The sequence below is a fragment of the Saccopteryx bilineata genome, chromosome 4 (assembly GCF_036850765.1).
Source record: "Saccopteryx bilineata isolate mSacBil1 chromosome 4, mSacBil1_pri_phased_curated, whole genome shotgun sequence".
In the NCBI taxonomy this organism is placed as follows: Eukaryota; Metazoa; Chordata; class Mammalia; order Chiroptera; family Emballonuridae; genus Saccopteryx; species Saccopteryx bilineata.
The window spans coordinates 294,801,909-294,813,912 of record NC_089493.1 but is presented as its reverse complement, the minus strand read 5'-3'; the positions used below and the strand labels follow the sequence as shown (position 1 = coordinate 294,813,912).

At 48.1% G+C, this 12,004-nt stretch overlaps 1 protein-coding gene across 8 annotated transcripts in view; it reads left to right on the top strand.

Annotated features, from left to right (window-relative positions):
* Window positions 1-12,004, top strand: part of TNRC6A (trinucleotide repeat containing adaptor 6A) — a 160,486-nt gene that overhangs the window by 64,198 nt on the left and 84,284 nt on the right. For 6 of the 8 annotated variants that reach the window (XR_010731236.1, XM_066275823.1, XM_066275821.1 and 3 more), the window contains exon 2: window positions 5,658-5,705. Coding sequence is in view for 5 of the 8 variants with exons in the window: in XM_066275823.1 (XP_066131920.1) it covers window positions 5,658-5,705 (48 nt within the window). In the remaining 3 variants the exon portion in view is untranslated. Of the gene's footprint in view, window positions 1-5,253; window positions 5,433-5,657; window positions 5,706-12,004 lie in introns of those variants that run through there. The other 2 variants (XM_066275819.1, XM_066275824.1) reach the window with 2 other exon arrangements.

The window sequence follows — 12,004 nt, the reverse complement described above, 5'->3', positions numbered from 1 at the left end:
CGGAGGGGCAGAGCATCGCCCCCTGGTGGGCAGAGCGTTGCCCCTGGTGGGCATGCCGGGTGGATCCCGGTCGGGCGCATGCGGGAGTCTGACTGTCTCTCCCCATTTCCAGCTTCAGAAAAATACCAAAAAAAAAAAAAAATATATATATATATATATATATATATATATATATGAGAGTGGATGATCGAGGGGGGTGGAAGGTCTGGAACAAGGTCTCAGGGATCTCGTACATTTATTTGGTATAAAGAAGAGATTCTGGGAAAGGATACAAAACAGGAATGGTTCGAGAGGAAAGACGGAATTCAGGGGAATGTGCTGTCAAAACAGCAGAGAAAAGAGTGTCTCAGGCAGCTGGGAGAGTCGGTTGTGGCAAATGCAGCAGAGAAGTTCACTGAGATCAGGAGACCAAGTGTGGCCACTGAGTATGGCCGCTTCAAGGTCATTTGGGAGCCGATGAGAGTAATTCCAGGCTTGGAGCGGGGATGTCAGGTGAGAGCGGGTTGGGAAGGGAGCCAGGCAAATGGCAGCAGCTTGCGTAGAACACTTTTTCACTTTTATTTTTTTCCATTTGCTGGGAAGGAGAGCAAAAAAATGGAGCTGGAGAGAAACGGGGCATCTACCAAGCTGTTTTACGTTCTGTTTGTGTATTGTTTCTTTTAGTTGAAGTTACGAGAATATGTTTGTATGATGATGAGAAATATCTAAAAGAAAGAGGCTATTTAATAAAGGAAAAGGATAAAAGGTGGAGAAGATACATTAGGAGAGTCTGGCTAAGGAATCGGTTCTGGTCTTATACTGTGTCATCATGCTTCTTTGAAGTCGTCCTGTGCACCGAGTTTAAGTAAGAGAGAGTTAAGAGTGATTAGCATGACTCCATCATGTAACCCTGGACGTGTCGTATGGCACGGCAAACCACTCTGGAAGGATCTTCAAGATGTATCTTCTCGGCCCTGGCTGGTTGGCTCAGTGGTAGATAGAGCGTCGGCCTGGCGTGCGGGAGTCCTGGGTTCGATTCCCGGCCAGGGCACACAGGAGAAGCGCCCATCTGCTTCTCCACCCCTCCCCCTCTCCTTCCTCTCTGTCTCTCTCTTCCCCTCCCGCAGCCAAGGCTCCATTGGAGCAAAGTTGGCCCAGGTGCTGAGGATGGCTCCATGGCCTCCGCCTGAGGCACTAGCATGGCTCTGGTTGTGGTGGAGCAACGCCCCAGATGGGCAGAGCATCGCCCCCTGGTGGGCCTGCCGGGTGGATCCCGGTCGGGTGCATGTGGGAGTGAGTCTGTCTGACTGCCTCCCCGTTTCCAACTTCAGAAAAATACAAAAAAAAAAAAAAAATGTATCTTCTCCCTTCCCTGGGGCTGGTAATTGGTTCCAGGGTTTCTCCGCCTTGGGCGCTGTTGGCATTTCAGTTCAGATACTCTTGGGCTGTGGGCAGGGGTGGGATTCAGCCGGTTCGCTCTGGTTCGGCAGAACCGATACCTAATTTTTCATTGAGTGTGGCAAACCGGTTGGTAAAATGGCCCTTGTCATCAGGGTTCTCTCTGAGGTGGGCGCCTGGGCAGCCGCCCAATGTGGACATCACACATTGGCGTTCCTCATTCTGTTCTGAACGTCCACCTGCACAACAGTGTGTTCTAGGTGCCCGTCGCCGTGTTCATTCCGTCCGTAGGTGAAAAGAATGTGACGGGCCTGACCTGTGGTGGCGCAGTGGATAAAGCGTCGACCTGGAAATGCTGAGGTCGCCGGTTCGAAACCCTGGGCTTGCCTGGTCAAGGCACATATGGGAGTTGATGCTTCCAGCTCCTCCCCCCTTCTCTCTTTCTCTGTCTCTCTCTCCTCTCTGCCTCTCCTCTCTAAAATAAATAAATAAAATTAAAAAAAAAGAATCACACTCACTTGCAAAATAAAACTTTAAAAAAAAAAAAAAAGAATGTGACGGGACTATGCTGGTAGTATTTACTTACTCATTACATAACACTCGTCATACTTTGGATGAAAGGCTACATTGTAATTCCCTCGCCTTTGTTACTTCAGTAAACAGACGCATAACGTAGAGAGGAAAAGTGCCAAAAACAGCTAGGGGGTGACAAGCTCTCGCTGCAAATACCTTAAATAACATCTCTATTGTTTTTTTTTAAATCAGGTATTCTTAATATTTTTTCATTAGTATTTTAAAACTCTTTCTTATCTAGTTTTGTGTGCCTCTTTTGTTGTTCTTATTGAAGTATCAATATTAAGTATATGAGATAATAAACTACCTTACAGTATATCGGGGTTTTTTTTTGTTTTGTTTTTTTTGTATTTTTCTGAAGCTGGAAACGGGGAGAGACAGTCAGACAGACTCCTGCATGCGCCCGACCGGGATCCACCCGGCACGCCCACCAGGGGCGATGCTCTGCCCCTCTGGGGCGTCGCTCTGCCGCAACCAGAGCCACTCTAGCGCCTGGGGCAGAGGCCAAGGAGCCATCCCCAGTGCCCGGGCCATCTTTGCTCCAATGAAGCCTTGGCTGTGGGAGGGGAAGAGAGAGACAGAGAGGAAGGAGAGGGGTGGGGGGTGGAGAAGCAAATGGGCGCTTCTCCTATATGCCCTGGCCGGGAATCGGGGAGGCAGTCAGACAGACTCCCGCATGCACCCGACCGAGATCCACCCGGCACGCCCACCAGGGGGCGATGCTCTGCCCATCTGGGGCATTGCTCCACCACAACCAGAGCCATGCTAGTGCCTCAGGCGGAGGCCATGGAGCCATCCTCAGCACCCGCCAGGGCCTCGGGGTGTTTTTTTTTTTAATGCTTAAAACAGTCATTAGGGCAGAGAACCAGTTGTTAAATTATTTGCATCCCATCACTAGTTGTGGGGGACTCTCCTGTGCCTTGCAGGATGTTTAGCAGAATCCCTGGCCTCTCTACCTACTGGAGACCAGTAGCATCCAGTTGTGACAACAAAAACCAAACATTGCTAAATGTCTTCTGGGAGAAGAAGGGGACACATTGCCCCAATTAAGAACTGCTGAGTAATTCAAAGCTAAGAAAGTCTGGTTGTTAAAACGTCAGCTAATCTTGACAGCTGTGCAAATGTTGACAAGTATTCTTGTTTTCATCGCCTTAGGCTGTTATGGACCATTATTCATAAGCCCAGAATGAAAGCACTCTATGATTCATATTTTTCGATTCCTGAAGAAATACTGTAATATAATGTTTAACATTTTAAGTAGAGATAACCATTAAAGAAAACCAAACCAGATATGTGTATGGATGATGGAGAGGCAGGATGATGAGAGAAAAAGGAAAGTCACTAGCATTTATTTGGTGCTCCCTACATATTATATTTTGTAAACCTGCTTTGTTTTTTTTTTAAATAGGGATTAAAAAAAAATTCTTATTGTATATATATATATATATATATATATGTAAAAAATCCAGATACATTAAGAGAATAAAATTAACATTTTGGTGCACATGTTTAAAGTCTTTCTGTGCATTCATGCATTCACTTATTCATTGTTATTTATTATACATCTTCTTGAGAGAGAATAATAACTGGGCAGTCAGGGTTTACTCTCTTTCTAATGGGAGAGATTTGGGCATTAAAATTTCCCTCCAAGTAATTTGAGAAAGAGAGGGGAGGGGAATGGGGTGAGTGAGACAAAGAAGCATCAACTTGTTACATTTGGTTGTGCATTCATTGATTGCTTCTCCTTCCACACCCTGACCCTGGATAAAACCCGCGACCTGGGTGCACGGGACTGTGCTCTATCCACTGAACCAGCTGGCCAAGGTGATTTAGCATGCTTTAAAGCCAGTGGAAGGGTCTCGTTTACAAAGAGGAAAACAGGATGAGAACAGAATCCACGCTCTCTCAGAATATAGAACGGATTTTAAGCAGAGAGGAAGAATCATTTTCAGATTAGGAAAAGAATGCGCATGAATATATGTATTCAACCGTATTTACCCACCTAGCTGTTGGTTTGTATGTAGCTCGTCTCTCTCTGCATGTGGGTATATTGTCTCACTGGATCTACACTTATGTATCTGACTGCATCTACATACGCAGCGTCTTAAGTACCTGGCTGCTCCTTACCCTGTGAGCGACCTTGGAACCTGACTTTTCACTTGTTCTGTTGCAACCACGTCCCCCATGCTATTACTCTTGTTTTCCTTCGGTTTTTGTCCCCCCCCTTCCCCCGTAAATACCCTAAATGCAAGGATTTTCAACCGGTTTGCTGCAAGGGGCACCCCAGTGATAGATACATTCTTACAGCCAGGATTTTTAAAAAACATGCAACACCTGACTCCTTATTCAGGGGCACTAACCTCTTTTCTCTTCTCTGGTCAAATAAAAAAAAATGGTAACAACCATCACAACAATTGCGTCAGCTGTGAGTGAATCAAAATTATACTTTTTTTTTTTTTTGTCAAGTCGGGAAAATATATATATTTTGCTGCAGAATTTTAGTGATTCGTTTGTGTGCCATGAGATGAAAAACAGGGCGAACATTGCTGTTCGCGAGCATCCCAGCAGACCCTCCGCTTTTGCTGCCCCTTCCGTCGTGTTAGAGAGACACTCGGGCTGTTGACGAATGTCTCACCACCATCCAAACCCAACGCCAGGACTTCGTAATTTGGATGATTGAAATATTTGTTAGAGAGCGATAATTCTTTTCTGGATAGACACTCACTCGTGCAAGTGCAAGGATCTGGCAGATGAGGTGGGGGTGGAGGGGGAAGAACGACTAAAAACAAACAAACACCCTCCCCCCTTTTAAACCTGTCAGCCCGCCTGGGTGCTGAGCAGGGAACAGAGGAGGGAACCTCAGAGGAGCGAACCCCAGAGGAGCGGAGACCAAGTAACCGGCTCAAGGTCAAACATCATCACGGCCGCCAGGGCTCATCAGGCTGCTGTGGGCTCACAATTTGAGGTTTAGGAGGTTTTCTTTCCTGCGTGTGTGTGTGTGTGTGTGTGTGTGTACGCGCGCGTGTGTGTCACTCGGTGGGGGAGGCGCCGGCAGCAGCAAAGGGAACTGGTGTCGCAGCAAAGAGGGTAGAGGACTCCAGTCCGGGCCCGGGGCCCCGCGAAGCCCCCAGCGTGCGGCGGGGCGCCCGGGCGACAACCGCGGCGGCAGCGCACAGGGAGGCCCGGCGGGGCCCACGCCGTACCCTGGCGGTTGCCAGGGGCTTGCCCGGGCCGCGGGCCCCGTTGCTAGGGCGTCCATCTTGAGGCCGACGGCGCCCCGGAAAGGCTTGTGGAGCGGGGCATTCACTTCCGGCCTGGGGCCTGCGGCGGCGGCGGCGGCAGCGGCGGCGGCGGCGGCGGGTCGGTGTAGAAAATGGCGCTGGCGCGGCGGCTCGGGCCTGTCCCCGCGGCGCTGCGGAGGGCGTGAGGCTCGCGGCCGCGCTCGCCGCGCCCCACTCGCTCGTGCACTTTACACACATGAGGTGAGCGGCGCCGGGCCTCCCGCGGGAGGAGCCTCGGGCGCTGCCGCAGGGCCCGCGGCCGCGCTGGGCTGGGTGACGGCGGGCCGGGCCGGGGGCTGCTGCGCGGCGGCGGCCGGAGCGGGGACCCGGGAACCGGGGGGCCGGGCGCTGCCTCCCTCCCCGCGGCCGCAGCCAGCGGCCCGCGGCGCGTTCGTCTCACGCCGCCCCTTTCTCTTTCTGTTGCAGAGAATTGGAAGCTAAAGCGACCAAAGACGTGGAGAGGACGCGGAGCAGGTACGGCGGGCGCCCAGCCGCCCTCGCCCCTGGACCCCTCGCCCCCCGCCCCTGCCTGCCGCGCGGGCTCCCACTCGGGCTCGCCCTCCCGCGTGCACCGCTGCCCCGTGTCATTTTCTCGCGCACGCAGCGGGCACACTCGGGGGAGGGGGAGGGGGCCGCGGCCGCGGGGGAATCCCGGACTGGGGGACCGCGGGGAGACAGATGCGTCATGACGCGCGTGTGCCTTGCTGGGGGGGGGGGGGGTGCCGCGGAAAGCAATTCTCGCACACCTACAAGTATTCTCACCCTTTTAGGATGTAATTAGGGGACTTGTGCGTTCAGGGCTCTTGATATTGTAAGTGGCTGCAGGCATTGTGTGACTCAGGGTGGAGGCGGGCTGTCAAAACTGTTTTGGCTTCCCCCCCACACACCTCTCCGTTATTACTTTGTAACTCTCAATTGTTGCCTTGATAGAGAGATACTATGTGTTCGCTTCCCCGCCACTCCCACCCCCACCCCGCCCGCCCCACCCCCACCCCTGGAGTGAGGAGGGTTCCGTGGCGCTGGGAACGCTCTTGCCCTTGAACTTTACCAACCAGGAACTGCGTTTTGGTTCGCCTCACTGCATTCATGTCCATCTTCTTTTTTTTATAGGCTGGTGAAATAATTAAAAATGCCCCCCCCCCCCAGAAAAAAAGTGGTTATCATTCTTCTTACTGGGCCTGAGTGCTTTTTCCTCTGGTAACTTAATCACCACGAAAGGGAGTTTTCTGTTTTGTTTCTTTTTAAACGATGCCTTTGTGGAAATGATTAGCTTTATTGAGCTGTAATTGCTTCAGATCAAAGCATCGCGAGCGCGCTGCATGTAACTTTCACATTTCCTGCCTTACAGTCTTCTTTCCTCTCTGTTGCTTTCTTTTTTATATTTTTTGGGGGGCAACATTCAGAGAAACTTCTAGATTTAAGCTAAGGAGGGAGCAGCTTTCTTTCACTTTTGAACAGGATCGAGTAAAAATTTCTCCTATCTCAGGTCTTGATGTAGTAAGTTTTAGGTTCCTGTTGAGGTTGTGAACACGTAATTCGTAATTCAAACTGCCTGACCATTTTTTTTTCTTACCGTATGGAATCATTTCAAATTGCTGATCGTTGAGTTTTTGAGATCTGAATCTGTTCGGGGGATTGCTAAAGGTTCTGCTCAGTTGGTGAAGGGTGGGCATCCTTGGCATACCAAATGAGAGGTTTTCTGTTACTCAGAATAGTTATGGGGCCGTTTAAAGGAAATTAGGCATGACGTCACTGACTTAACTGTTTTCTGGACACTGAAATATGTTTTGTTGTCAAAAGCTGTTGAGGAAATGTTAAGATAAAAATAGGTGGAGTTTTAAGTGTGATTTCAGCAGCAGAAAGGAGCTTGGGAGTTTGGGTCTATTTCTTCCTCTAGTTTGGCTTTGTCAGGTAACTATATCGGTATAATTTCTGTAGAGATTTTCCGAGACTTAATTAAAAATGGTCTTTGCCAGAGGGATAATTTTCATATGTGATTACAGTCATTTACATAGAGTTTGGAGTCTCTGTATCAGCTGGGTGTCAGAGTTTGAATCCCAACTCTGCCCCTCACAATATGACCTTGACTCTTGGCAATTCACTTAGCCTCGCTGTACCTCATCTGTGCAACAGCAGCAGGCTTGGGCCAGACAGTTGCTGAGGTCTCGGGGCCCCTTGCGTTGTATTAAAAGGAGTCAAGTGTTGTCCCTGACCATGGAAAGCTTGTCCAGTCTAGTAGAAAGGGTGTTTCCTATACTAAGTACGGTGGTCCAAAGAAGACACCATCTCATTCATATACTGGATGATCTTCAGTCGGACAGAAGGGATGAAACGGGCCCAGGAGGTCCCAGGGCAGTGTGTCTGATTGTGAGAGGGAACCTACCCTAATGGGTGGAAGTGTTCATGGAGGGAGAGATGCGTTAGGTGGGCAGACACTTCCTTCCACTTCAGCTCTGTGCTTCCTTTCCCCAGCAAGGAGCATCTCTCTGTCTTGAGCCATTTGTGCGCTCCCCAGGAAGTGCAGGCAGTGTGCATTCAGGAAGCGTTTGTTGGGCATCTTCTGTGTCCCGGGGGCTAGACTAGGACCTAGGGACGGAGGACTGAAAGGAACTAAATGTATTGAACGCTTATATTGTATTTGCAATGTCTAGGTTGGGCGATCACCTTCGGAACTGAACTTGAAAGGATGTCATCGATTTTGAAAGGCAGAGTAAAGGGCAGTGTGAGAACAGCTGGAGTCAAGGGGTGCAGTCCAGAAAGTACAGAGAACTCGGCAGCAGCAGCGAGTGGTCCAGCTGGACTGGCGTAGACGGGTGGGGGCAGGCGAGAGGTTCCTGTAAGCGGCAGAGTGAGAACTTTCTGACAAAGTAGTGAGATGACAGAGTAATGATGACTGCTGATGGAGGCAGGAGACCACGAGGGTCTGAACTGAAGTGACAGAGAAGGTGAGAGTGTCCCGTGCTGAGGAAGTGTGGTCCAGGGCGGACTGTGAGCCGTCTGCATGCAGAAGTAATGATGACTGCTGATGGAGGCAGGAGACCATGAGGGTCTGAACTGAAGTGACAGAAGGTGAGAGTGTCCCGTGCTGAGGAAGTGTGGTCCAGGGCGGACTGTGAGCCGTCTGCATGCAGAAGGCTCTCCGTCTTGGGTGAGTGGGGGACCCAGCCTCTGAACAGAAGAGAGGTCAGAACAGAAATAGGAGTTTGGGGGAACGGCACTACGTTACATTTTATAATTATAAAAAAAAAAGTAACTCAGTTGATCTAATAAAATACTTTGGAGGCCAAAGCTGTGGAATTACGGAGTCTTTAGAGCTGAACCATGACATTACATAGAGACCAGTCAGCCTCTGACCCCGTTCATTTTGCAGATGAGAACGCTGGCTGAGACAGCCAGGCACTCGGTCAGGCGTACGTTCTCTAACAAGGGACAGGCCTTTCTCTCACTGTAGGGTTCTTCCAGCTGTGCCGGCTTTCATTTTACATTGCACCACAGGAAAAAGATCACTGGTTTCTCCTTCCTTTCTGAAAATGTAAGGACATTTTCTCCATATTTTGTGCCCATTCTAGTCATGAATTTACCGTATGTAGGGCATATTATCTAAGGATAGTAGAAGTTACATGCTCCGTGTTATGCTTTTGGTTTTTTTTTTTCCTAAACCAATTATTAAATGCCATCATATAAGAAAGGTCGTTACGGATGTTGTAGTAATGTTTAATATAACTTCTAAACTGGGTCTTTTAAAAAAAATCTGAGATGCTTTTTTGCCTGGCTCAAATGCTGCTTAGAAAAGATCAGGCAAAACAGGCATCGACCAGGGCTCTGGGTCCCCGTAGGTGGGGTGGCCCTGCTTCTGCTCCTCATCACCGTCTGTCAGGAACAAGGGCCATGGGATTGGTCCAGGCTCTGCTGCTCTCTGGCCATAACAATTGGTAGACCAGCCAGTTCAGACTGATGGTTTTCTCTCTGGCTTACTGGAACAGCTATGTGTTAGTTAAGTCAGTGGGTAGAATCAGTGAATCACAAACTGTAAGCTTACCTTCAAAATGCATAACAATCCTCTGGAAAATTTAAACGTAAACTTCCTGAAAAAAAATCTAAGTGCCTTTCTGTAACTTCTTGTGAATTTTGGCATCTGACATCAGTGTGCAGGAATGAGTTGAAGTCTTTTACAGTTGTGTTTTATGACATTCAAGAGTCTTACGGTGATTGTAAGACTAAAGTAGGTGTGTGCTGAGTATATTCTGTTCAGACTGACTTATGACACGTGTCTCGTGCAAAATTGGAAAAACGCCCTCCCATTTACAAGGAAAAAAATGTTCTAACTCTCAGCAAAGAAGCGAGAAAGGTGATGTGCACACTTATATGTCCACCTAGATTTACTGGTCACTACTGGGTATTTGCCACATTAGTGTTTGTCACACCATGCCACCCCTAAACAAATGTCCCTCCCTACAACCAAGGGACTCTGCCTAAAACAGGTCATTATCACGCACAGGAAAGTTAGCTTTCTTCCTGCCTGTTGGGTCCACATTCAGATATTCCCATTTCCCAACAACGCTTTTTAAAAAAAACATGTTGGTTCCTTCCCTTCCATTCCTTAATCCAGGGCCACCTAACTTGCTTTGTGTGTAATTCCTTTCCTCAGGAACAGTTCCTTACTCTTTTCTTCTCTGTTCGCGACACTGACGTTTTGGTCTAGTCCAGACCAAGTCGTGTTTGCAGGCTTCAGCTGTGATTTGTCTGGTTGTTTCTGTGTAGTTAGACTCAGACAAGACCTTTGGGCAGGAGTATCGTGTAGGTAACGTGGCTGTCCTCAGTGCCTCGCCCCCCACCCCCACACTATTTTAAAGCAGATTAGCAAAGTTTACCCAGTCTGTTTACTTTTACACTAACTCAGTGTTTCTTTTATGTTAAAATGTGACAATTAGTTTAAACTGAATTATATTTAAATTGTTTGAGGTTATGATAAATACAAGTCTTAAGGTCTAAATAAGGGGTCCCCAAACTTTTTACACAGGGGGCCAGTTCACTGTCCCTCAGACCAATGGAGGGCCAGACTATAAAAAAAAACTATGAACAAATCCCTATGCACACTACACATATCTTATTTTAAAGTAAAAAAAAACAAAATGGGAACAAATACAATATTTAAAATAAAGAACAAGTAAATTTAAATCAACAAACTGACCAGTATTTCAGTGGGAACTATGCTCCTCTCACTGACCACCAATGAAAGAGGTGCCCCTTCTGGAAGTGCAGCAGGGGGCCGGATAAATGGCCTCAGGGGGCCACATGCGGTCCGTGGGCTGTAGTTTGGGGACCCCTGGTCTAAATTGATCAGTTGTCACCATTGCAGCCTTGTTGAAGAGTTATTTGGAAGGGAACTAACGCCCTCCCTTGTGGTTGGACATCAGAGTTCCCTATTTTCAGCTTTCACTAGTAATAAACTTATAACCCTGGTAAGAGAATGACACATAGGATCTGGACTTGTCATAGGCATTCTTGAAAAGAATGCCCTGTGAAGTTCGAGTGTCAGTGTGGCACCAGAACAGGGGTTCTCGTCCTGAATTCCACAGAGGGGCACAACCCCCCAAAGATAAAGAACCCTTGTGTTATGTATGTATGGGGAGGCTGTCAGAGGAGCTGAGCAGTGTCAGTAGAAGGGAGGTTTTAAGATTCAAAAGGGAGAATGTAACATTCCACTGAGTCATTCGTGTCTCTTTTAATAAGAAATTCAAATAAATACAGTTTAAATTTGTTATTAAGGTAGTCCTGTTTTTTTAATTATTTATTCATTTTAGAGAAGAGAGAGTGAGTGAGAGAGAGAGAGAGAGAGAGAGAAGGGGGGAGGAACAGAAAGCATCAATTCCCATATATGCCTTGACCAGGCCAGCCTGGGGTTTTGAACCGGCGACCTTGGCGTCCCAGGTCGATGCTTTATCCACTGCGCCACCACAGGTCAGGTGGTAGTCCTATTTTTTAAGTGGTCTCTGCTCCCTGTGTGAATTGGCGCTGAAGCAGAATCCTAGCATCTCTGCTCCTGTAGCTAGGAAATGGCGTCTTCCGTGTTCAGCAGTAGTGTATTATATGACGATGACTCAGCTGCCTGCCCCGTTCAGACGGAGGGTTCAAAACAGATGAAGCCTGGTTACGGAATTTATACTTTGAACCCTGCAAGACATTTTCTGCGAACAGGGATTGATTGGATTCTGTGTAATGACAAACAGGACTAAACCTAGTCACTTTTGCTGCTCTTCCTAGCGGTGTCATGTCTGCGAGCACTGACTGAGCAGCTTGCTGCAGGGTGCTGAGTACTTGATAATTCTGGCGTCTGTGTTTGGTTGACTCTGGTCCTTTCTTTCTCTTATTCTTTTGAAATATTCCCTAAAACACAAGGAAACAGTGCTGTGTGTGATACTTAAATAGGGACTGATTTTAAATGTATTTTTAAGTATTATTTCCCTCTCTGAAAATGGGCCGTACAAAAGATGTTAGAGAAATAGATTTCACTTAGTTTTCTGCTTGGACCCCTGGGTAATGTGAAGCCGGCGTGTGAGTGAGGCGCCTGCCATGTGAAGACAGAAAGGGACAGAGCGTGCATTCCCTGCACGGCTGCAAGGTCGTCCTCCAGCATCTCTCTCACTGCTAGAAAACTGCTCACTCCCTAGTGACTCTGGAACTTTTATTTATTTGTATTTGTTTATTTTTTAATTTTAAATTTATTGATTTTAGACAGAAAAAGGTGGGGGAGGAGCAGGAAGCATCAACTC